At 37.2% G+C, this 26,692-nt stretch overlaps 1 protein-coding gene across 7 annotated transcripts in view; it reads left to right on the top strand.

Moving 5' to 3' along the window:
• The window catches only part of LOC117403709 (microtubule-associated serine/threonine-protein kinase 3-like), a 160,579-nt gene that overhangs the window by 110,948 nt on the left and 22,939 nt on the right, over positions 1 to 26,692 (top strand). For 6 of the 7 annotated variants that reach the window (XM_059006565.1, XM_059006572.1, XM_059006575.1 and 3 more), the window contains 9 exons: positions 4,613 to 4,701; positions 13,178 to 13,247; positions 15,430 to 15,508; positions 18,522 to 18,676; positions 19,720 to 19,795; positions 20,246 to 20,455; positions 23,673 to 23,774; positions 24,769 to 24,901; positions 26,366 to 26,433. In XM_059006565.1, coding sequence (XP_058862548.1) covers positions 4,613 to 4,701; positions 13,178 to 13,247; positions 15,430 to 15,508; positions 18,522 to 18,676; positions 19,720 to 19,795; positions 20,246 to 20,455; positions 23,673 to 23,774; positions 24,769 to 24,901; positions 26,366 to 26,433 — 982 coding nt within the window. The remainder of the gene's footprint in view (positions 1 to 4,612; positions 4,702 to 13,177; positions 13,248 to 15,429; positions 15,509 to 18,521; positions 18,677 to 19,719; positions 19,796 to 20,245; positions 20,456 to 23,672; positions 23,775 to 24,768; positions 24,902 to 26,365; positions 26,434 to 26,692) is intronic. The other variant, XM_059006569.1, reaches the window with a different exon arrangement.

The raw sequence follows: 26,692 nt of genomic DNA, 5'->3' as shown, positions 1-26,692 counted from the left end.
TGGAGATTACTTGAGATTAAGTCAGAAGAACGGGATCTTGACTGCTGAAATCTCGTGAGCCACAAGCACGATTTCTGCTCCAGTTTACATGGGTTTTTACAGCTATTTTTATCGTGAGAAAGCGATTGACCCTGCCGTTAGTCGCGCTGCCAAAAGGACATCCTTTTGCTGTTTCACGATGTATTCGCGTGACAAAGTCACACTGTCGTGACTGTAGAGTCAATTTTCTCGTGCATGTAAACCAAGCCAAGGTTATATGCCAGGCACATTTTAATAAGACGATTGTTAATGAAGAGTATAATTAATTACATGGGTACCTGTATCCCATAGACTGGCATCACAATGGGTACTGAATGCTAATTACTGCAGAGCAGCAGTTGGTTAGATTATACTGTATGAATTGTTTTAAACACTATTTTTAGCTCAATTCCTTTTGCCAAACTAATTGCCTATTACATACTAATATCTAGCTAGGTGCACTGCTAATCTGTACAGGCAGTACTTACTCATAAATTGATAGCATGTTGCTGATCTGTGCAAGTTCTGTATAGTTTTCTGTTTCATTGAGAATTTTTATAAGCTTGTTTTTAACCTTTTTTTAGACAGTTGCCCAGAAGCTGCCTGCATCTTTAGACTCGGAGCTGTTGTTTTAATGGTGTAGTGCCCCACACAGTTTTAAAAATGTAGTTTTGCATTTTAGTAACTTTTAAGCCTGTTTTGAAAATACCAGCACAGAAGGCTAAACTTTACACCAATTCATTACTTTTTTAGTGTATAATTTTACTTTGTGAAAACCTGGCATCATGAACGGCTAAGCAAATCCTCCCCATGTTTAAAAGTCTGTGTGTTCACACGTGGTAATAAATAGCTCAAATGGTTGTTGAGTGCAGCAGGGTCATACGGTGATGGTGACAATTGAACTAATATATATATAGTGAGGACTTGAACGAGGCTCACTACTATAATTCTGAAGTGTTGCACGTAACTTTTCGCAGACTGGGCCCAGACTTGCTGTCAGTAGAGAAACATACGCGTGATGTCTTATTTTAGCACTTTGTATACATTTAAGAGGCAGTTTTGCTGTATTTGTGCTAGTTCTTTTTTTTTTTTTTAAGAAGTAAATGTTGCTATACAGTTTTCACACCTGAACTTTTTGTGTTCTGTTAATACATTGTTGAGTTAAGTCAGAATGAAATGTGGTCTTGAATATGGTTCTTTGTTTATCAACTTAAATTAACCACTTAACACTGCCTATCAAGTGTTAGTGTCCCGGAACATGAAACCACATAAGCTTTGATTAATACTTTGTGGAATGAAAACTAAGATGCAATAATAACATCCATGTATACATCCCAACCCAGGATAAAACACCTGTCTCCAGCTTTATTTTGGTATATAAATCATGCATAGTGACTAAGTAGCTGCTTTTTGTTTCTTTTAAAACAAGGTTACTCACAAATGTAAATTGTCTTGGTGGTAGTATTTAGATTCAACACTGTTTCAGTCAATTTATTAGCCCATTACAGTATCTTGGTCTGTATTCTTGATGAGGGATCAAATAAACCCTGTTTATTTAAAATAAAAATAAAAATGTGTGTGAAGGTTGCGTGAAACTGTAAGATTAACAGACTTATTTGTGGGCAGGATCTTCACAGCGAGCACTGTAGAAAGTGAACTGTGAACCTACTGTTTTGGCACATGGAAATGAAGGGATATTGACTCAGGCAGCGTTTAACTGAACTTTGAGGAATGTCTTGTAATCAAGTGCAGTTTCAAAACATCAATATGATTTGGAAAAACAGACGGAAGAATTATTAAACACATCCTGTTGTCACTCCAGTGTTTTATTCTACCCCTTGAGAAAGCGTTAATTGAGAATATCAACATGAAGTGAAACCTCGTGGTGCTATAGTTTGTATGAAACAAAGCGACACAGATGTGAATGTATTTTCTTTTCTGGTTGATTAGATTAATTACTGTAAAAACCATCAGCTCAACAAGCTATTAATCTTTCATTTTTAACCAGCAAGAGTATTTAAAATGAGGAGATTGTTCATATATTGAAATCTGTACATCACACATTGCTATTAGAAACTTAACTATTGAAGCAATCTAGGCCAGTTTGAGGGCAACCCTGGAAATCTGTATACTGATGCAAAACATCGGGTGCAGCTTGAGCTTACAGTGTTATGCAGTTTTGTTTCAAGTAATTTTGTGAGTTTCCTTTCAGCAGCTTAATTGATGTCAAATAATAGCATTGAAATTGAACTGGGAAAGTTAGATGTTTTGTTACTTGAATTTTTTAATTAATATCATTCTTTTATTAAGAAAATCTTCAATATATGAACAAATGTAATGTGGTTGAAATGTATTTGGAATAAAAAATGCACTGTGTTCCTTATAGAGTGTACTGTACATTAGTGCAGGGGTTCCCAAACTGTGCTCCGACACAGTACCAGGTGGGCCGCGGGAGCAATTACATTCTATGTGTTTTTATTCTATTATAGTGAAAAGCAGGCACCAACGGCAGCTGTGACTGTAGAAAAATAAAGTGTAGCAAGGCAGTATTGGCGGACTGTCAATCAAAGCAGAAATTCACAAATCAGAGCTAACAGATTGCCTACCTATAGGTGGGATGTAAAGGGAGAGCTCTGACAATAGGGCAGTGTTAAGGTCATGTGATCGACCTGCTGGCAGATGTAAACCGTGTGTTCAGTAATTTTATAAAATTACAATATGTCGACTCTGCTAAGTATAAAGAACAAAAAAGGCAGCTATAGGAGTTTGAATGCATTTGTACCGTGGGCTCAGTTTTGAGGTGCTGGAATGGGTTTTTTCTTTTCTTTTTGTAGAAACATTTTCATACTAACTTTTGTACTATAACATTCATTTAAAAATTCAGTTGATGCCTATGATGAATATGTTTTTTTGTGACTAATTAGCTATTAACATTTAAAATATTCAGTACTTTGATAGGCCTTGTGGTCTAGTGGTTAAAGAAAAGGGCTTGTAACCAGGAGGTCCCTGGTTCAAATCCCACCTCAGCCACTGACTCATTGTGTGACCCTGAGCAAGTCACTTAACCTCCTTGTGCTCCGTCTTTCAGGTGAGACGATATTGTTAGTGACTTTGCAGCTGATGCATAGTTCACACACCCTAGTCTTTGTAAGTTGCCTTGGATAAACAAATAATAATAATAATAATAATAATAATAATAATAATAATAATAATAATAATAATAATACTTTTCAATATTAACTAAATCAAGTTATTAATCAAACTCATAAATCTTGTTACATACCGGTAATTGATTTATTAAAATGTTTGGATATACTGCTATTTTATTGATTACTGGCTCATTAGTCGTCTAAAAATAACGCTAGAATATGTTGTTTTTTGTTGGAAAATAAAATATATATATATAATTTTTTTTTTACGGATTCAAATTTCGCTGCAGATGGATTTATTTTCATAAGTTTTCTTTTGGTTAATGGCACAGCTGCGCTCTTTTTTTTTGGGGGGGGGGATGTTGCAAGCCAACTGAATGTGATTTTGCAAGTTGTATTTTGTTGCACATAGTGGTGAAAAAAGCAAGTTCTGCAAGGCTCTCGTTTCCTTCTGTATTGTGCGCGTTCGTCTTTTTTGTGCAGGACAGTTCAGCGTGAGAGGTAACAGCTGGACGTTTTAATGACACAGTGTTCACAAATTAGGATTGAAGTTATGTTTTGTGCACGTGTACTTGTTTTACTCAAAAGTCAAATGAATAAAGGACAGTTTAGATTAGGTTTATTTATAACTAGCTGAGAAATTCAGTATTTCAATATTTTATGCATGACAAATTGGGGAACGGTAGCCTTGTGGTTTTCTATAAGTTACCGATCTTGGGTGTCACACAATGCGCTCAGATCCCTTTCCCTTTTTTTAACTTTATATTTTTTTTTTTGGTTTTTGCCATTTTTATTTATTTATTTTTTAATTGTTTTGTTCTTTTTATTTATTTATTTTGGTTTTGTGGGTTTCTTTAATTTGAGATACATGGCTACTGTAGTGATCCAGCAATGGGGTTACTAAATAAAGTACTCCGGGGGTCAAAATTTTGGATCCAAACATAGCCATCGACCTTTCCCTGGATGAAAGAGGAGGATGTGCAAAGCTTGGTTGCACTGGCTCCTGCTGGGTCCGAATGCATAAAGGGACGGACGGACAGACAGACAGACTTCTTTTATATATAATTACAATTATAATTTATAATAATAATGTTACAGGTTTAAACATATAAAATGTTTTTAATTTGACATTTTCCCAAGGAGTGCTAATAGTGGGCCGCAGTGCCTAATGCAGCTGAACAGGTGTGCCTTGGGTAAAAGTTTGGGAACCCCTGCATTAGTGTACCAAAAATGTATAATTGTAGTAAAAAGAAAATGTTGGATTCGAATTTGGTGTGTGCTAATTAAAAATGAAAAAGACAAAAATGTTCTGAAAGAATAATCAAACCCATTATCGTGTATCTTTTGTGGGGATGAGATGTATTGTAAGCTGGCATACCTTGTTTCCTGGAGTAAATTACATGGTGCTGTATATCCTGAATATTATCTTTTTTTTGTTTTTTCAGCTGCAGGACAAGCAACAGAAAAAGTCTCATAGGAAGTGGTCAGTCTTCAGCACTTCCTCGACCACACTCCCCCCTTTCTGCTCACACAGGTACAGTCCCTTTTGTTTCTGTGGTTTGTCGCTGACTGAGACATTGTGTGCATTGCAGGTTTTTACGTCCATGTGCCATTATTCAAGTTTGTTACCTTAAACAGCTGCACATGTGTGCAGGCCTGTCTCTTGTGCAAACTTGCCAATGCTAGGATGTAAACAGCATATTTATATTTAGTTTCCGTATCACCGAGACCCCACTGCATGACGTCTTTCTCTTCAGATTGGAAAGGTTGTCTTTCACTGTAAGGCTGTGCATTATAGGAAGCCTACTTGTCACAAGAAAAAGAGACTTTCTTTAAATAACATCCTCCATCTAATTCAGCAGATATTATTGAAATGATAACAACCTGTGTCTAGTACTCAAACATGCATTCCTCGTCACAGCTTTAAATACAGTAAATGCAGTCTAGCCCATCTTGTATTGACAGCATGCATGACATTGTAGGCATTATTAGACATGCCTAAGCCTGTTACCTACAGTACACACCTACACTCTGGCTAAATAAGATCAATTTGATTGGCAGTATTTCTAACTGCAGAAATAATTACTGCAAGTAATGGTATTTTTGGTGAATTTACTGTGTAACATTTGCAGGACATATTTTTAATTGAGGACAAAGAGCAGCGCGAGTTACTTTAAAAAGGAGAGTTGCTTTCATTAGTGTTAAAAAATGAAAATGTGATTGAAAAGAAGTTGTACATGTGAGCTCTGTGAAAAGATGGATATTTAATAGGGTTTTTTTTGCAAGCAGTAATTCAAACGTGCAAAGATATTACTGACAGTGTCACCAATATAGATTTTAGATTGTGTCTATTAGTGTGGAAAACAAAATCGGCATTCTGAAAAAAAAAATGGCACCACTAATACATAGTACTATTTGTTTTTGTGGCTAATGCCACATCCCGCTTAAATGATTGGGTGATAATGGCTTATAACAAGGGAGCATGGAAATACTATACAGATGAAAAAAATATGCCTTTAAAAAAAGTTGCACAGATAACTTGGCCAAACTTATCGATCTCCTTATTGCTGAGTGTGTCTTTTTAAAACAGCTGTGTGTGCTTCAGAGTCAAGAACCCAGACCTCGCAGCTCTAAGAGGGAAATATTCCTAAATGGAGAGGAAGTTCAAATAGTTGTTCAGGTCATGACAGTGGAAGTGTATTTTATTTGGTTTTATGTCTTACATAAACACTCACCCATACACAGAAACAATCTTCAGCTTTTGTGATCACTTAGAGTAAATAGCGGGTTTCCAAAAAATATAGCGTTACACGTCCCCACATATTGCTACAACTAATTAAATAATGTACCTCTAATTTTTATTTCCATTGTTAATATCAAAGCTCTTTTCAAAATGGCCACTCTAGTGCACTGGGGTTTGAGAACTGTCTTCTAAATCAGGGTTTCCCAACCCTGGTCCCAGGGACCCACTGTGTCTTCTGGTTTTCCTTCCAGCTTGGCTCTCAGTTACTTAATTGAACCCTTAATTGATCTATTCATTAGCGTAATTGGACCTTTTTAATTGTTTTAATCTTTTAAACAGTTGGAGATTTCACTTTAACTATAATCTTTTATAAGTCTTGAAATCGGCAACTTTTTAGGAGCCGAGAACAATTTAAAAGGTCTAATTTAGCACGTTATTAGTTCAATTAAGGGCTTAATTAAGTAATTGAGAACTCAGTTGGAATGAAAACCATTAGACACAGTGGGTCCCCAGGACCAGGATTGGGAAACCCTGCAAATGCAAATACAAAAAAAAAAAAAGATGGTTTCACTGAAGGTTTTTGCAGTCTACCAAGACTCTAACCAGTCTAGTAACTCTCCTGTATCTCATTGGTTGTTAATTGTTTGATACTGTTAGACCAATCTGCCCCCTCTGTCTTTTGCTGAATATAGTGCAGCCGATTTATACAAATAATGTCAAAGACAGTGTAGGGCAGCGTGGCCTAGTTTTATTTAAGAAGGTGGTGTGTTTTCTGTGGCATGTAGTCTTTTTATATTTGATGATTTATAGCCCCATAGTCACATTAGCCAGAACATTAGGACAAAGGACGAAGATTAAAGCAAAACCCAGAGCGCCACTCATTTTGAACCCATTTATCATGCTGCGTTTCACCTGTCAGAGGTGATTGGTTTCCAATGTACTGTATGAGTAAGACTGTTTTAAGAGATAATAGAGCATCCAAATAAGACTGGTTTTGAGCTCCACCACCGGCGTACAGCAAATCAAATGCATTTTTACTCTTGGATACCCCTTTCTAGAATTCCTCAGATAGAAGAATAGCTCATTATAAATGTTATGCGTCGTCTCAGACACGAACAGGCTAACAGGATGTTAGAATCTCGAAACTCACGTTAAAAGTCAATGTGGATTTCAAGCAACAGGCTGTACAACATATTACCTAAAAACACATTTTTAAATATCCTCGTGAATAATGTTTTTTTTTTTTTTTTTTTTTTTTTCATTTTATAAAAGCAGTTGCCGTCCGCATTGGTCATTACCTGTAAATAACTCTTTCATTAAGTGCCATCACCAGTTAAGTGCCCTGTTATTTACAGGTAATGACACTGCAATATTGAATTAATACTCTTTATATATTCCACACCAGGTGAACCTCAGTCTTGTTTGCAGAGCTTACGATCGATTAGCCTGTACAGTTTTTGGAACATTTTATCAAAAGCTTATAAAGGATTCCAATTCATCAAGTTATAATTTGGCCCTGTTGATCTGCACACCTCTTAAATGTGCCCACCTGTTTGTTGTCACAGAGGGCAGCATTGTTTTTGTATGCTCATTAACTGTCTATTCCCCAAGGCGGATGAGTTAATTACCTGCTTAATGCAAGACCAGCAGTTGGATTTACTTTATCAGGGAAGAAACATCAGCCCTAATCACTGTAGTGCAGGAAACACCCCAGGTCTGAAATGCTCAGCTGCCAGAAGTGATCCCAAGGAACAGTGGGGGTCTAGCAATACGCAAGCACTGCGCATATGGACAGAGAATTTGAGGAAGCAGGTTTTCCATTTAGTGTCTCCCAGGTATTGGTTTGCAGATGGGTGGATGAGAGCTCAGAGCGTTGCTGGAAGAGACGAAGGGCACGTACAGCATTAACTCCACTTGCTTTCAGAAGATTACTGAGTGTTTACTTTTGGGAACCAAGCTGTTTTTTTTTTGTTTGTTTTTTTTTCTCTGTTTTGGTGGTGTCTCATTTCTGAGAGTTGTAAGAGCTGAAGATAATAAATTGCATGCTGTAAAATAATTCTAATAAAAACATGTATTTAAAACTATGAAGTTAATGGTAGAATGCCAGATTAACTGTAGTTTGTAGCAAAGTTGCTTTCTATATGGTGCAAACACTTTACTATACAGTGGATATTTGTACTTCAGGGCACAACCACAAACTGAAAAATACAGTGTCACATCAACTATACTGTCTGGTGAGAGGGAATCTATGTCTGGTACTGTATGTTTTCACTCCCATATCACTTTTACTGCTGATACAGTGGAGTATTTATTTTATAGAAAGGAGAACCATGTTTGATAATTCAGGTGTCTAATAACGTATCATGAATGGATGAGGAATACAAGCAGGTTGCTTCATTGGTTCTTGTAAAAGTCACGTGGTTTTGTAAGTGCACCAGTCGGCTGCTTTTGTTACAAGGTTAAGCTTTTGTAAAGACATTTTGCTGAGGAATAGAAAATATGTACAGATTATTTGTTCAGTGTGCATAGATGAAAATGTATCTTTTATAAAAGATTCAGTCATTCAGGTGTGTTTACAAGTATTCCTAGAAAAAAGTGTGACCTGAGAAAATCCAACCTAAGCTTGGTACTACTGTATGTAATTGAGAAGTGTACTAAAGAGCCAGTAATGGGGCCATTGATTAAACTATAAAGCAACGGTGTCATAGGAGACAGTCAACATGGATGCAGAAAAGGGCAGCCTTGTTTGACTAACCTCTTATTCGACTTATTCGAAGAAGTCACTGAAAGGATGGACACAAAAACAGCCTATGACACAGTATACTTGAACTCTCAAAAAGCCTTTGACAAAGTGCCACACGAAAGACTAATCCTGAAATTGCAATATTTGGGAATACAAGGAACTACATTCAAGTGGATACATAATTGGTTAAAACGTAGGAAGCAGAGAGTACGTGTAAGAGGGGAGTTCTCTAACTGGGGTACCGCAGGGCTCCATGTTTGCACACTTGTTTCTAACCTTACTTCAATCACTTAGATTGAATTAGATCAAATTTGTAGACGACACGAAGCTTGGGGTAGCTGCCGACATGCTTTCAGAAACCCAGGAATTCCAAAAAGATTTAGAGAAAGGCCTTAGAGTTGTAATAGACTCATTGCTATCAGCAACCAGCCACTGCAGAGAAGCAAGCAAGGTTGTATAATGCACTGGCGAGACCTCACTTGGAGTACTGTGCTCAATTCTGGTCACCACAGTACCAAACATTAAGGGATAACTCGCCCAACGAGAGCAGCCAGATTTATTCCAGGGCTTAAAGGAATGATCTGTGGTGAGAAGCTGACTGAACAAAACCTATTTAGCCTAGAACGAAGAAGAATTAGGGGGGACATGATTTGAAGTATTTAAAATCTTAGTTATCATGGTTAACTCTAACCAATTCTTTAGGCACAGAAACTAGGACCAGAGAACTCCGTTGAAAATTTAAGCTGAGATAGGCTTAGGACAGAGGGATGGCGACACATCTTTACACAGAGTGGTGATAGTATGGAATAGGTTACCTAGTCATGTTGAGGCTGAATTACTTGAATCCTTTACGATCCAACTTCACAAAGTTTTAACATTAATCAGTTACTAGGAACTGGACAAGCATAGATGGGCTTAATGGCCTCCCCCTCATTTGCAAATTTTCTTATTTTCTCAATCAATTGAAGACATACAGATTCAGGTGGGACTTATTACAGGTTGGATAACTCCTGCAATAACTTTGATCATTTGAGAGCTGACACCTGATAATTTTTTAGTAACACTTGTCAACTAGGTATATCTAATAACCAGAACTGGGAGCTGGTAAGTTAAGCCGTCCTCCTGCTCTGGCTGGGTTTTCTCAGAACAGGGCAATAGCTTGATTAAAACAAAACAGCGTTTTATATTTGTGTGGGGGTTTTTTTTCAATTGAATTGAAGCACAGTGAATTCAAGCAGAGATGTGATTTAAATTAACTATAATTTAGACCAGTTGCTATTAGGCACTAATTTGTACTCTATTCAGATATGTATTGAACTTTCTGTTGTTGGCTTTGACGGAGGCAGAACAGAAAAAAGAAGACTGACCGCTTTGAGTTTTCCAATGCCCTGAGGTGCAGCCATGTCTGAAGTAAAAAAAGAACTTAATTTAGTCGTGATAGATAAAGGGGCAAACAGTCAGGGATACTGACAGCTGAAGACGGTTCCTTCTATCTTGGGGATTGCGTGAAGCCAAGTGCAGTGATGTGATGAATTTCAATGGAACCGGGGCAGAGAAGAGCCTTTCAATAATGATCCAAGACTGTTCTAAAGGCAATCCTCATGAATATTGTAGCATGAGGTTTTAATATGCCCTGTTGTAGTTTCAAAGGAAACTCTGAATTGTAAAAACGCCCGTTTTGACTTATTATTTACACTTGGTTAGTATCTAGGCTTGTATTCTTTTTGTTGACGCTTTCTAATCCCTAACTGATAACTTGGTACTGCATGTCTTATCATTTAATGTTTCTGTGGCTATTAACACCGCCCTGTCATGTTTAGTAGAACAAAGGCTGTTGAAAAGGTTAATAATGTAGTCAACAATATCTTGATTGTAGTGATTTGCACTCTTATGACAGAACCACGCTTCATTTGGTTTGTTTAGTTCGATGGAGCATTTGATCTTTTTTGTGACATCCTTGGATTTTGCAATGATTTATGGGAGTCTCAGTAGGAAGAGATACAGAGGCTTGTGGGAGACTAATCGTTGTGTCGGAGATTCCTTATCAATAACAAAAGTATCAATAACAAAAATATTTTGTCTTGCGTTCACGGGATACACAGAATGGGAACGGGATGCAGACATGCATATTCGTGGTACTCTATTACAGTGGTTCTCAAACTGGGGGGCACGGACTGTATCGGGGGGGGTTAGAAGGTTCAGGGTTTTTATTTATTTATGTATGTATTTATTTTTTTATTTACAGAGCACATCTGAACCTAGGCTATACCGTATAACGGGCAGATACTTTATTTGGGCTTTACTGGCTATTTTGATTGGATCGCCAATAATACTTCCACCAATCAAAGGGTTGCAAACAGTACTCGTATACAGAACAGATTAAAGAAGCGCTGGAGAAGAGAAATAATGTGTCATATCAAAGTGGATATGAGAATGGCAGTGAAGCCAATTTGCTTGAAAACCATTAAAAGTAGGACATTTCCATCAATGGATTTAAAAAATGTGGAATTAATGCGATCAGAAACCCTGAGGCAGTGTAAACTGCCTGCTACTGTGGTAGGACTGATCTTTTTTATGTTAAGCATTTTTGGGTCTAATTTAAGTAGTAAAAATTGTTTGTGTCAGACTTGTTGAAAGTCTGTAACAAAATGGTTGATTGTTATTGTCGATACATTGTAGATACGACTATTAATGCAGACATCGTGCAGGTATCGCAAAGTCCAGAAAGAAAGCAAAACGTTTTGCACCTTATAAAACTGAGCTGATTTTGCTAGTGCTTGCTAGTCTATTAACCAGTCTGAAATGATTTCGAAGCAAGTAAAAGCATATTCGTTTCGGCTTTATTGTTAAAGATTTCACACATGGCAATACTGCCCTACAATTACTGCATGGTCGTACTGTGATCGTTCCACTGTGTTATGTTGTGAACCATAGTTTTAAAACTGAGACAGCAAATGCTTATCATTAAAAGTTTACTTGTTCTTAAACTTAAGGGGCATATAAGAATGATAAATACTGTAACTGATTAGAATGCCGCCTTTGTTGTTCTCCAAGTTGCTGCAGTTACATTGTAGATGCTATAACGAGTTACTGTAAATGAGATACAGTTTTAGCAGACATATTTAATTAAGTAAACATTTATTTGAATGTTTTTGGAATTCTCCAAATGTAATACCAGACAAAATTTCCCGTTATATGGTATATATTAACATAAAACAAATGTTTTTGCTGACACCTCCAGGCAAAGTTTGTAGATGGCGCTGTGCATCTGACTGGTGCCTTTTAAGCTTGTATAATTTTGGATGAAGTCCGCTGCCATCTGGTGGTGTGCACGGTAGTAAGCGTTGGTCACAATTGGTAAACTGTAATTTGCAGTGTTAAGTTTGCTCTACTACGATGGATCGGTGGGTGGTTTGTGCAAAAAAAAAAAATTGGATGTTTCCTGTTCTGGTGAGTTGCTTCACCATTCTGTTAAATAATGTGCATGTCTTATGTATCAATATAGTTTCCAACTTTGTTGCAAGTGAACCCTAAAAAAAATGGTGTTGTCTGTCAGGTAATGGCGTGCAGTCCAGAGAGTGTACTTCACAGTCTTCAGACCGAGAGGTTCAACAAGCACCTGGGGAGTACCTGTTCTGTTCGTAAACCATTGCTTTTAGTGAAGTTCTTTCAACTCATAGCCTTCAGCTAGCTATGTGTTCATTCAGCAGGCCAAGGAGACAGCTTTACTAATGATTAATAAATGTGCTTTCAACAGCCATAAATCATTGAACTCAAGCTCGTTAGTGTTGAGTGGTAAGAGTTTAAAATCAGGTGTTAATGATGGACTTCCAAGTTTATTTAAACTAGCACAATGTATGAAATATCGGTGAAAAATGTATATATAGTGTATATTGCTGTATGCAAATGCAGTTAAAACAAATATAATACTTCATATTCAAATTTTATGTATTCCTTTTGACTAGTTAGCAACCAAAAATGACTTCCAATGTCCCTGTGGAGCAGCACCTAATACAGTTTTTTGTTGTAAGCAGGTCAGTAAACAACAGGTTTTTCAAGGACAATTCTCTTACCAGCAAAAGTTGTTTTTCTTTGTCCTCTGCCTCGAGTAAACCGCATCTGGGGAAAAAAAGATTTTAAATGGCTTTTTTCTGAAACTTGTCCTGTCGACAGCTGTGGGGAGGGAGGTTGGTGGGGACATCCATTATTTAACTGTTCAGTGGAATGTCACGTAGATCACTTTTTACAATCAAAGCAGGTTTTATGTTCATCCTAAAAATACTTTACATAAAAAAATGCTGCTGTTTCACTATGTTTGAATCAGTGAAACACACACATAAAGCAGGGGGGGAGGATAAAGTGGACAAGGGGTAAGAGAGGTAATCTCGAACTGTGTGCCCAAAATCACTTCTCTTTCCACAGAAGGGATTTGAAATCAAGCACAGTATCTAGTTTTATTGAAAGGGTAATGCTGCGATTTCTTTGTCTCCTAATATTTTTCTTCCTCTTTCTTTTTTCCTTAAGGAGCCAGCCCTCAAGACAGTCCGAGAAATTTCTCTCCGAGCGCCTCAGCCCATTTCTCCTTTGCACGAAGGTATAATTACATTTTTTAATTTTACTTGTAAACCTTCCAGGTGTTTCATATTGTTGATGGAATTTAATATTCTCCGAGTGCAGTAGGATTTAGCTAGCACACATGTAGCTTGTTGCATAACCCATTTGATTGCTTACACAAGCATCTGTTCAAAGTGGTGACATAACCCTTTATACAGGATGCATTTAAAAGTGGTAACTCACATTAAAGTATAAATCTTTTGGTTAACAATTTTAACCAGCATTTACAAAACAAGAAGATTCTGTTATTACCTCAATACCCAAACTGAGGCTGCCAGATTGCTTCAGAGGGCCGATGCAAAGCATGTTCCCAAGACTGGGGAATACATTCATATAAACAAAGCTGTTTCAGTGCTTCATTTCCAATTCACATGCTAACATTAAATACAATTATACGACAGGGGAGGAGGGGTGATTTTAAGACACAAAATCTGAAGTGACAAAATAATCCTGTATTAACTGATAATAGCCTCCAGATCAGATCATAAACCAACTTAAGTAAACGGTCATAGTAAATACACTGGATATGTATTTTTATTAGGTGGTTACAGCCCTGATAAAAGGTAATGAAAGTATAGTGGAAATACAGAGAGGGGTAGATATGGGAAACAAAACATGTTAAATCAAGGTGTGTGTGTGTGTGTGTGTGTGTGTGTGTGTTCGAATTATCTTTCTTATCTATATCTTTAAATATTTGGTACATACAGACCATGGCTATGATGCTCATCTGTAGATTATTGTGAAATTGCACCGTGTGTGTGCGTGTGTGTGTGTGTGTAACCTGAAACAAAAACAATCTAATGAAAATGTGATTAGAGGAGGGTCCTTCAGTTTTGTGAATGACCCATTACTGGTGTGGAACACCAAAAAGTAGATGACTTCATTCCCATACTCCTAACATTTCGTTCTGCCCTCAAAACCCAAAGAGCCCACCTCAATTTTTAAATGGAACTGCAAATATACTACAGGGAGTTACACAGCTTCAGGAAGCCAATGAGAGACTATATATAGATTACGTACAGCAGTGAGGTTCAATAAAACACATTTGATAACGGTATTAGCCTTCATATTCTTATATTCAAGTTATTCATGTAGCATTGCCTGCTGCCAAGAACCTGTGAAAGAAACCATGTATCAGGATGCATTTACAAAAAGATGATGGGCTGTTCTCTTGGATATTTTTGTTTAGTACACGTATGAGTTAGTCAGAACCTCAGAAATAGATCTCCTATAGCACTGCTGCGGCTCTTGGAAAGCAGATACATGAAAGACTCGTTTAGAGCCCACAGAACGCCTTAGAATTATATTGTCCTTTGTTTTGTTTTTTTTTATTCTGTTTATTTTTTTTCTTTTTGACGTGACTGATTTGATGATTTTCTTCAGTTATGGCCACAGAGCAGACAGGTAAATTCAGTGTGGTCCCTCAGTACATTTGATGTCTCATCTGTTTCTGCCTTTGATCTATTTGTGATTTATTGTGCAGTGCCCCTTTAAAAAAGACATTGAATGCAACTCTTTTTTGAGTTATTGCCGTTTTTTTTTCATTAACCTTTTGTGTTTTATCTGGTATGTTTGTGTGTCTAAGTAAATACAGTGCTCACCCGTTATAACGAGCCTTGTTATAGTGCGGAATCTGTTATAACATGGTAGGGTCGTGGCTCCCATTTGCTCCATAATTCCATTACAGTAGCTCTTTTATACTCATTATAAGGCGGAACACAAATAGCACGGTCTTGTAACTATGGCTCCCCACTATAGTATTATAAAGGGGGAGCACTGTATTTGTAGAATTTATTCTATATGTATTTGTTTTGCACACGTTATTAAATCAACGCAATATTATATCCCAAGCCAATGCTTTTCAATACTATTTATTTAATCATTTTAATTAAGGATGGGGTGATGTAGTTTTATTTCTGTCGGACGACAGGTTGGTTTAACTATAAAAATGTGCAGCACTAGAACACATTCTACTACAGTAGCTGCAATAATAAAACATAATTTGAAAGTCTGCACACAGACTTATTTAATTGTTATTGTTATGTTAATAGCTAGTATTGGATTTTTCTGTGCGGTTTACCTTTTTGCAGTCCATCATGATGTCTTCTACACTGCTGTGTTTTTGTGTAGAGAGTTAAGATAGCGCCTGTCTCTTTGTTCAGGTCTGATGGGCGACGCTGGTCTTTGGCATCTCTTCCCTCCTCGGGTTACGGAACCAACACACCAAGCTCCACTCTTTCGGTGAGTTTGACATTTACTTTAATTAATGTGTGCATCAAATCACTTTGTATAAATCCTGATTAAAAACAGCTAGAATCAGTCCTCTGAGGCATTCCAGTCCAGGCATTATTATTATTTAGTCATTTAGCAGGCGCTTTTATCCATAGCAACTCGGAGACTTGGGGGTGAACTATGCATCACAGCTGCTGCTGCAGTCACTTACAATAGGACCTCGGTTTTAAGTCTCATCCGAAGGACGGGATGGTTCTATTCAGATGTAAAATATGTATTTTTAAAATTTATATTGCTTTTAAGTGCACATAATAGGCAACCTTCACAGCCTCTGCTGAGATTTTACGTGGTAATTATAATTTGCGCACCAGGCAAATAGTAAGTGAATCAAAAAAAAAAAAATACAAAATTAAATTTGACCTGACTGTTTTTTAGCCTGTTTGGAATAAAATACCTGTTACTCCTAAAGACCCCTGAAGGCTGACGTATCTAAACTCTATTTTAGATATTGACGTATCTAATCTATTTTCTAATTCCATAGAGTACACAGAGTAATAGAACATTCAGCTGCTCTTGGTAAGTAGGGAGGGAGCTGTTTGGGAAGCTCGGAGATTTCATGATTAGAACGCTGGCTCAAGGTGATTTCAATTGACTGCTTCCTACTTTAAGAAATTAATTCATTTAGATGTTCTTTAACACCTGGATACCCATTAAAAAGAACTGAAATTCAAAATCTCTCTATCACACAAAAGTGGGACCATTATTAATATGCCAAAGTCTGCAATATCTAGAATCACTGGGGGGCTTAGGGAGTGAAAATCTGCTATGAAGCACTTTAATGCACAATAATAGTTTTTTTGTAAAAAATCAGATTCAGTTAAATTGTTTAAGAGTTTGTGACACAGCAAGGTCTGTTTTTATTGATACATGTTGGCATAATGTAAGGATCCTGATGGAGTAAATGTTTTTGTAATGTTGCTCTGTGAGGCAGCAAAGCCACATGGACACCTGTCACCGATGACAGATTGTGTTTTAAAATCTTGATTCACTGACAAATTGCTTTAGGAAGCCTCTCTCGAACTACGGCACAGCCGTGTTTGATGCACTATATCAAATCCCTGCAGTGCAAGTAAATTCAAGGACAACTTTCTCATTATACAGTAGGAAGTGTACAAACTCAAACCTAATCGGACTGTACAAAATGTTTAATTTAAAAACCTATTAATAATAATAAATCATGTATGCCAAATGTTTGGCATATTTTGTGGACTCCTCAAGACAAGGTGATCTACACGGCTTCTAGCACACCAGATGCTAATGGGAATTTGGATCAGACTGAATCTCATGTTTTCAACAAGATGAGTTTCAGGGAGAACAGTTTTCTGGCTACTAGCAGTGACAGTGGAGCCAGCCTGCCCACTCATAATAGTGTCCTCTGATATGTTTCTTGTAAATGCAAAATTGCACACTCCAGGAGATGGCAAAAAATCTGTTTTAATTAGCCAAGACTGTGTGGGGGGAAAAAAACATTCAGACCATCCAGCTTCTGTTCAGTGCATCTAGACATTTTGATTTGTACTACATTGAATTTGTTTAGTCCTCGAGGTGTCAAAGTACAACAGTAATTCTGGTGAAACAGTCCCAACTTGTTCAGGCCTATTAGTTTTTCTAGAACGATTACCGGTATCTATAAAAACAAATACTAGTCTCAATAGCATTTATTGTAATTTCACCATACAGTAAATCTTTTCAGACTGTGCTTGCTATATACTTCCCTTTGTAGATTACGGATGAGATATAACCTGCCCTGAGACTGTGTGGTAATTTTTACTGCTCAGCAGCTAGGATTGTGTCTCCTCTGGGCTGCATTAAAAAACGTAATAAAAAAAAAAAAAGTTCCAGATAAAAACATGCTCAGGGATTGAAGTAATTGATGCTCATGGGGCTGAGGACTTCATAAAAAAAAACCAGCTGGGACTAAGTAACTATAATGCCGATTGTTTTCACACAGAGCATAATTATCAGTAGTGAGTCAATTATCTAGTGTGACTGTCGTCAGTTTTCGTCTTTAAGTGCCACAAGTGGTAAACAATTTTAAGCCAGTAAACCCGATTTAAAATGACTCTTCAATCAGGACTCATGAGATAACACACGCTTGTGTTGGCAGCAGGGGTGAGACGATACACCAAAGTCACGATACAGTACGTATCGCGATACACAAGCCACGATACGATACATATCGCGATACTAATGAAAAACTCATCTCTACTTGACGGACTAGAAAAAACAAAAATTTTTAATAATTATTATTATTATTATATTCATGTTTTTCTCAAAATTGTTTAACTTTTTATTATTAAGTCATTTATTTCATGTTTTTGTCTGTTGTAAGCTACTCATTTCAAGCTTGTATCACGATACACTAAGGTGTATCGTGTTGTAAAGTATCGACCTATCAAGTCGAGTTCTTGTACTTGAAAACATTGCCTCTACAGTAAAGTGTTCAGTATTTTAAATGGTGTTTTTTTTTTTCCAGGCAGACCAAAATAATAGCAGTGTTTGGGAGAAAGAGCTTGTTGTTGTTTGATAGGCTTTTTAACTTCATGAACAGCCTCTAAATCAATTGAAAGTAGCTGTGCTTTCTCCTGCCCTCACACGTGCATGCATGTGTTTGGTGCGCTTTGCTGTTCTGAAATGTAAAAATGAAGTCTGTTGCATCATGAGATTAAAGATTCCAATACGATTCCCTACACTTTGGCTGTATTTATTATGCACTAACATGCCTTTTGTCATATGCATTTACTGTCATGCTAATTCTTTATGAACAGTATAGCCCCACAGTATAACGGTATAAATGAATATGTGTAGCTGGTTTCACAGACCCCAGTTAACACTAGTCTTGAACTACCTTTCCTAAGGTCGCATTTGGTAGTTCAGGATTAGTGCTAATCAGGGTCTGCGAAACCAGCCAGTAATGTAAATTTATTTTTTTGTTTTTCAAATGTCTTCATTTCATTCCCAGTCATCCTGTTCATCACAGGAGAAGCTGCACCAATTGCCGTTTCAGCCAACGCCTGACGAGTTGCATTTCCTCTCCAAACATTTCTGCACAGAAAGCATTACCAGCGATGACAGACAGGGGGCGGTACCAATGCGGCCACGATCCAGGAGCCTCAGGTATGTGAAAGGATGAATAAATTAGATTTTCAAAAAATAAGTTCTATACTGTACACCTTGCAAAGTGAACTGGTGCCAAGAACAGGGTGTAGTTTGCTTGATCAGTTAAATCCACCGTATTTCATTTTTAAGAGGTGGACATTTGATGAAACATTTTCAAAAGGTAAATTAAAATCTAGATTAATAAAATGTTTTTTTAAACCTATTTGAGATGTATTGCTGAAGTCAACAGCGGTACATTTAGGATAATTACTATATTTAAAGGGATCAATCCATGAGTATTGGTCTGTGTTAAAATAGTTATGAACTCTTTCAGAACTAAGTACAGTAACTTTGCTCATATACATATTAGTATATTGGATCAAATAAGTGCTTGGCGGTTCAAAATCTAACATCAAAGCCCAAGTCCAAAATATCTTATTGGAGGCTGTGTTAATTATCTGTAATACAAAAATAGGGGTTTTATTTAAATTGCTACTTATAAATAGACTGGAGCAAGTCATTTAAACCTGCATGCCGGAAAAAGATTTTTAAAAGAATGAAACATTTTGAACTGAACAATTCATGGTTTGAGAATCAGTTTTAAAAGCTTATTCTTAATCCTGCTTAATGTTTACAATAGCACTAATGACAAGTAGTTAAAGCAGAAATATTCTAGTGTGCAACCTAATGGAGCCTCTCATGCAAAAAAAACAACCCTTTCACGTTCTTGCATAAGTACTGTACCATGCAAGTGCTAATGCAAATACACTATTACATTCTGTACTAAAAATGAAAAAGAATTAATCTACTGTATTTATAAATAATTTTCCATTCATAAGCGTAAAAAGCAACATAACCATGTTCTATATAAACCCCATTCCATCCCAACTCCTTCCCACTGGCAGCAGTGGAGAGATGTTATCTTTAGTCTGTAGAGCACATAACCTGCACATACTGAGCTGATCTCTCAGCAGGGCGTCTGCATGCTTGTTTTAACACTGCGTTCATCCTTGGTAAAGAATGTGTGTATTTGTTGAATCCATTTTTGTGTGTGTTTCTAGCCCTGGACGATCTTCATCCTGCTGTGATAATGAAATCATTATGATGAACCATGTCTACAAAGAAAGGTTTCCTAAGGTGAGAAGCATTCCTTTCTATCTAACAGTGTGGCCACATCAGGGAATTTAGAGCTGGAGCATGCATTGCTATAAAAGGATTGTAATGTCATAGGACAAATTTGGTGTCTGCAAGACCAGTCATGTAAAGTGATATTGTATTATCAGTGACAATAGCATGTATGTAGTTTGCGTCCTGTGGTTGACATGAAGATATTCGGATTGATACAAAAAAAAAAAAAAAAAACCTTGATATTATACTTGATAAAAAGATGTATGTATTTATTGCTCCTTTTAAGCAGAATTTAATTTCCAATTTTACATGAGCCCGCTTTCTTGTTTAAAGTTAAATAAAAGGAATATGATGGTTACAGTAAAAAGCGATTGTTATTTAGTGCCCTTAGGTTGGTAATGGGTTTTGCTGTGGGGTTTAATTTCCATCCATTGTGTTTTTATTTATTTTTTCAATTAGGCCACCGCTCAAATGGAAGAGAGAATTCAGGAAATCATCAGAAGCAGCTCCCCGGAGAGCGTTCTCCCCCTGGCAGATGGAGTCCTCAGCTTTGCCCACCATCAGATCATTGAGCTGGCTCGAGACTGCCTGGATAAGTCCCGCCAGGGCCTCATCACCTCACGCTACTTCTTTGAGCTGCAGGAGAAATTAGAAAAGCTGTTTCAAGAGGTAAGCACCGCCGTGCTGTGACCAAATGCGAATAACTTATAAGCTTGAGTTCCATCACAGTATCTTTAGACTCATTAACATCAGCGTGGCAGTTTGACATACTGGTTGGAGCAAAAAATCCCAGCTCAGACGCTGACTCGCTATGTGACCTTGGTCAAGTGACTTAAACGCTTCATTTCTCAGTCCCAGTCTGCAGTGAAACTGGGTCAAAGCTAACGCTATTGAGGTGACTGCTCAGTCTGCTTACACACTTTTAAAATCCCTTTTTCTTTTGGGTAGCCTGTTTTTAAAAAGCTGCATATAAGCAGACATCCATCTTTTGCAGACTGCTATGTAAATCCTAATTCTAGATTTAATGCTCTTTACCAAAATGGTCCACTGATAGCATGACATTTGTAGACAGTTTGGTATTTTATGACTCAACCCCCAGCGGTCAGAAAGAAATGGAATAGCTCGTTTGTTAGAGGGTGCTTATGACGATTTTAAATGGGATCCTTGCAACGATTTTTTTCAGACTGATAGAGAGGCTATTGCCACACATCTGCAAAGAGTTAAAAGAAAGTGAGAGTTGTCTCAGATCACAGTTGCGAGTTTGTTTGCTTTTTATGGGTATTGTAATAAGTGTAATAGTTTCTTTCTGTAAAGCAATGAATGCATGGTAAAGTGGACTGTGGAATTGCGTTATTATCACACAGCAAAAATATATATATTATATCCCAGTTCCTCCTGGCACAATTAGGAACCCCTCCCAAAAGACTGGAATTAGCATGATAACCTGACAGCCATTAGATATTCTGTGGGTAATATGTCAAACTGAAAAAAATACATACATTTGAGAGGCAGTAGTAACTGAATAAGGGCCAATCATGACACTTAAAAGATGAATTCAAAGCACACAAATTATACTTTTTTCCCCCTCTCATGCTCCCTTCGTCTAAAATAAGTGATTTAACATATTTATATTTTCCACACTGAAGTAGGAGATATTTATTAGATAGATATAAATAAATATATTTATCATGGAAGAACCGTCACTGAAAAGAAGAGCAGAAAAATAAATAAAATGCCAAACTGCCAGTCATCAAAGTGTTCATACTGCAGTGTTTGTGCTATAAAACACATCAAATGCACCGAGCAATGAAACAGCTTGTTTATGTAAAAAAATTCCACTCAAGCAACACAAATTTAAACTAACATTCTTTTGACAGCCATCTGTGTATGCTAAATAATTAAATACACATTTTTAAGACAATCTTAAAACAGAACAAAAAAAACAGTGACAAACCTCTTGTTATTTTTAATTCAATTAACTCCAAGACAATTCTAAATACAGGTTTAAATAGATAAAAGTGTGTAACAGAAAGATGCGGATGGATAAAATAATGATTTTTTAAACTTGCTTGATTTTTAGCTAAAGCCGCTGTCTAAAATGGGGGAGTAGACCCTTTCTGCAGTGTTTAAGGGGGGTTAGAAATATTAATCTTCCGGAGAGATTCTTCTCATAATTGCAGTTCTTCTGAAACAACTGCTGTGAAAAACCAGGATACCCCCGTTGCTGAAAGTCAGAGTGGTGCATTCTGTTTGATGTATTTGTTCTTTGATCTTACTATGAAATTCAGCTTTTAGTCGCCTCCTCTGCTGTTGTTGGTCACTTCGAGATTGCTACAGCGGATACACACCAGAAGTAATTCCCTGCGAGTTGAGAAGCTCAATTTAACTGCCAGTCTTAGCTTTTCAAGGATCAAGGTCCATTTCAAATAAAAGCTTTTTTCCCCCTTCTCTTCCTTTCAGTTAAGTCAGCATTGGCAGCAGGATATATAGTTTACAATGTACTGCGTTGTCTGTGCTGTATGAAGGCATTTGATGCAGTGGTATGTGCATGCGCATCTGCAGACCTTAATGGAAGCTTTAACAACATTTTAAGATTTTAAAGGTTGCGTTAGCGTAGACCAAACCAGCAACAAATACATTAGCAACCAGTGTAATGATCCGAGTATTTGAACTGTGCAGCACAGTGAGCGCATTCCGGACTATGTAAAGAACATGACGAGAAAAGTCTTTGCCCTTACGCTTTTAGTTCTTGATCGTTTTAAAGGCACACAATACAAAAATAACTTTTTTGTTAAAGTCACGTTGAAGATGGTTAGCTTTCAAGGGGCAACTGGCAATGACATTTTCTGTTCAGCTGTGCTAGCTTTAACAACTGTAGTTACTTGTCAGGACTTGGGTATCAGGAGATTAAGTGGCAAGCCACAGGTCACACAGTGAGTCACTGGCTCTGCTGGTGTGCAAAATCACCATACTCCTGGATCTTTGTATCTCCACTGGGCCAAAGTGCATCTGATTTATAGTTCCAGTTTCTAACTGTGTGTGTGTGTGTGTGTGTGTGTGTGTGTGTGCGTGCGCGCTTCCAGGACACTCTTAGAAGATGATATGCATGATGTATTTTTCTGCTAAAGTAATAAATCATACAATTCAATTTACTACCATGTAAAATAAAATATATTCTGCTAAGGTTTAGCATTGATTGCACTGTTGCCTGCACAAATAAACCACAGTTATCTTTAAATAACAAAGCTCCCCCTCAAACAAGTTGCTGGTCTATCTTACCTGAGATCCCCTGTTTTATGTAGTTTCTGAAGTGAAGTAATATTGTTACCAGTTAGTAGATCTGCTGTGTGCACATTCTATTTTCAAAATAGAGGGTTGCATAGCAACGCAATACAAAGCATTCTTATCCTTGTGGATATATCACTATTCATGAGTGTTGAGAATCCCAAAGTGTTATGCATAGCAGCATTAAAATAATATATAACTAAATAATCAAGGTAAGAAACACAGCAGTGAAATTTATACTACAACCAACTTAAATGTTCCTGATATTACAGTGAGTAATGGTATTAGTAAAGTACAGGTATGTAACGGTGCAACAAAAAACTTATTAAACCTTTTTTAACCTCGGAAATACCAGTAAGTTCTCAACATCACACAACGTCATCACACACGTTTAGAATCTTGGAAGATTTCGTCGGCTGAATAGCATGCGGCTCTGCTTACCTTTAAAAAATATATATATATATATATTTATGTAATACAATCGGTGATATGGGTACACAGTCCTTAAGGAAATTCATATGTCTGCATTTCCATGTCGTAACATTGTATTGCAAATAAAAATGTCTAGTTTCTTGATTTAAAGTTGTTTCTTTTTTCGCAGTCTCACGAGAGATCAGAAAGTGGGGAGGTTGCGTTTATTAAAGAACTTGTTAAAAAGATTCTGATCATCATTGCCCGTCCTGCTCGTTTGCTTGAATGTTTGGTAAGTTAATAATTTTTTTTTTCTTTTATAATAATTAGTTATTGACATATGATAAACATTCCAACCAATATTTTCTTTCATTGATTTATTGGAGAATTAAAGCCCTGCATTGATTCCTTGCTTAATCACTCCGTTGTGATGTCAAGATGAAATGCATGTCTGTGGTATACAACAAGAACAATATCAGGCTCGGGTTGGTGCCGTTAACTCAAGGTTCTGAGATGTTTCTTCATAATTTTAAAACACCAAAACAATTTCTCACAAAAAAAAGAAAAATCAGATTTGCATTCCTGAACTCACAGTATATTTCTATATGTATGTGTGCATTTCCTGATGGCCAATAACTAATACATGTATATGATGTGATTCATGCTGTGTTCTGTCCTTAAGTGTCATTTCAATAGCACCTTGTAGAACTTCAAGATAGTTTAGTACTTTACCAGCAGTCAAGGGACACATTGTGTTCAATAGAGGAGCACTTCTAAAATATTTGTCGGTTGTCCTTCACCCCAGCATCGTACAGGGATTAACGTCCTTCTAATGAGGGATGGCGTATTCAGGTTTTCTCCACCACCAGCTGGCGGTGCATATTCTGAGGTTGGCATGGCAATGCCAGAACCACAAATTGCTTCATGAGTGGATGTTAAATCTGTTCTTTATCCTTCCCTAGGTTGACCCACACCATTGCTTTTTAATTATCCCTATTTTTTTTGTTTGTTTGTTCTTTTTCTTTAAAATCCATTCCTGAGGTGTATATATGTCAAGTACAACACAGTAGATTTTGAAACTGGAGGGAGAATTGCGCTCTACTGTACAGTGATTAGGTACCCAGAAGCAGCAGTTTAAAACTTTTAATCCGTATTGTTCTATTTAAGGATTTATTTTAGCAAAAGAAAAATTGTTATGATAACGTAACTAGAAGTAAAAAAGGGATTTTAACATTCCCTTAACCTGAGAAATGAAATCTGTGCTTTATCCACACTGGTGTCTCCAGGAATTTGACCCAGAGGAGTTCTACCACCTCCTGGAGGCAGCGGAAGGCCATGCCAAAGAAGGGCAGGGTATTAAAACAGATATCCCGCGGTACATCATCAGTCAGCTCGGCCTCACAAGGGATCCCTTGGAAGGTAAGCATGCCCTTTGTGGCAGAACTGTAGAGTTCAGGGTGTGCTACAGTATGCACCTCCTCAGCCCTACTCTACAGCCGACAGCTTGATCTACTGCACGCAGTGCTCATGACCTAGAGTAGAATATCTGTGGTATCTTTGTGACTCCACAACCAACAACTACAGTAGGGCAACATGCCCAATGAGAAAAAAAAAAAAAACACTTTAAAACGTTGAGCAATGTTTAAAAGTGCATTGAACTCCTTAATTAGAAAATACCTAATTAAACTGACGATGCACAGTTTTACAAATAGCACGCCTTTTCCTTTACCAAATGATTTCTGGTAACATTTGTGAACAGTTTGATGAGTACCTCAAATGGTAGCTGGGGTGCTCTCTCTTGTATGTAATTTTGCCTGTTGCTAAAACCATAGTCGCTCTATCTCTGTGAAATGATGCATGAATTACAGATCATTCTAAATACATTGATATTCCTCTAAAAGCAATAGCAGATTTACTGCTTCCAAATCTAATGTGCTGTAGGTGGCTGCATAACTCATGAACTCCCTTGAGGGATATGTCTCAGTTATTTTCAAATGATCATGTCTACCTTTTTCAACTGAAATGCTCAGAAAGGGTTGAAATCAACTGAAGAAAAAAAGGGGACAGGTGTTTAATGGTATTTGGATGTGCATTAGTCTCTTTAGGGATTGTGAAATAGTCACTTAACTCTCAGATTCCATTGCTGACTCTGGCTGCACACACCAATATTCCCTACAGTTTGCAGACTGCAGGAAATTCCTAGATTATGTGGCATAAGGGTTTGTTCTGGAGTATTGGGTTTCTTATGGACTCTGCTGTTACCAGTTATTCCTGGTCTCAGCCTCTTTCCTTTTGTTCGATGCCTCATCAAGCACTTCACCCAAAAGACTGGCAGCTGCTAGCAACACGACCTCCTGCTTGAGCAGCATCTTTTACCATTGCCAGAGTCATCCCAGTCCAGATCACCAGCATGGTGTGTCTGAACTTGGTGTTCTTATTGCAAGATGTATCTAATTTTCTTAATTCTGCTTCACATCTGCTACGAATTTGAATACAAATGTAGAATAATGCATTTTAAACTAAATCTATTGGGACCCCATTTGAATATTCAGTGTTTAATTAAAACATTTATATGATGTGTTATTTATTTATTTTTTTTTAAATGCAGTATATTGTCGTTTTATAAAATGTACTGTTTTTGACACTGATTCTGAAACACAGCAGACCATGAAGTCTCTTTAGGAGCCACGGAACCGCAATGAGATGCTTTTAAAGAGGACGCTAGTTTAACCTGCTAGTTTAGAGTGTTATTTAAATCAGTGACACACGACTATGTTCTAAAAAGGGAAATTAAATATTCTTAACTCTGTAAGGAACTGATATGTTTATTCATGTAGGCGGTGTTTGGAAAAGGGCTTAAAAGGTTGTTTTTTTTCACCACAGAAATCGCTCATCTGGCAAACTACGATAGTGGAATTGCAGAAACCCCTGAAACAGATGAGTCTGTGAGTGTAAGTAGACACACCAACATATCTCTAGTACCAGTAATACTGGAAGAAACAGGGTCTATTGGGAATTGGCAACCACCCGCTTTCCGTTACATCCACAGTATACCACCAACATATCAACTGTGTCCTATATACAATACTATTATCCGAATGTACTGTGCATCTCGTAAAGAACACGCAGCTGTTCTCCTAATAGTTGTAAAGGGTGCGAGTTCCATTTTTCAAATGATGGGTACTACCGAAGACTTAATAATAGGTTTTC

Source organism: Acipenser ruthenus, chromosome 2 (assembly GCF_902713425.1).
Source record: "Acipenser ruthenus chromosome 2, fAciRut3.2 maternal haplotype, whole genome shotgun sequence".
In the NCBI taxonomy this organism is placed as follows: Eukaryota; Metazoa; Chordata; class Actinopteri; order Acipenseriformes; family Acipenseridae; genus Acipenser; species Acipenser ruthenus.
The sequence above is the reverse complement of the archived record's forward strand: the minus strand, read 5'-3'. Positions and strand labels throughout refer to the sequence as shown.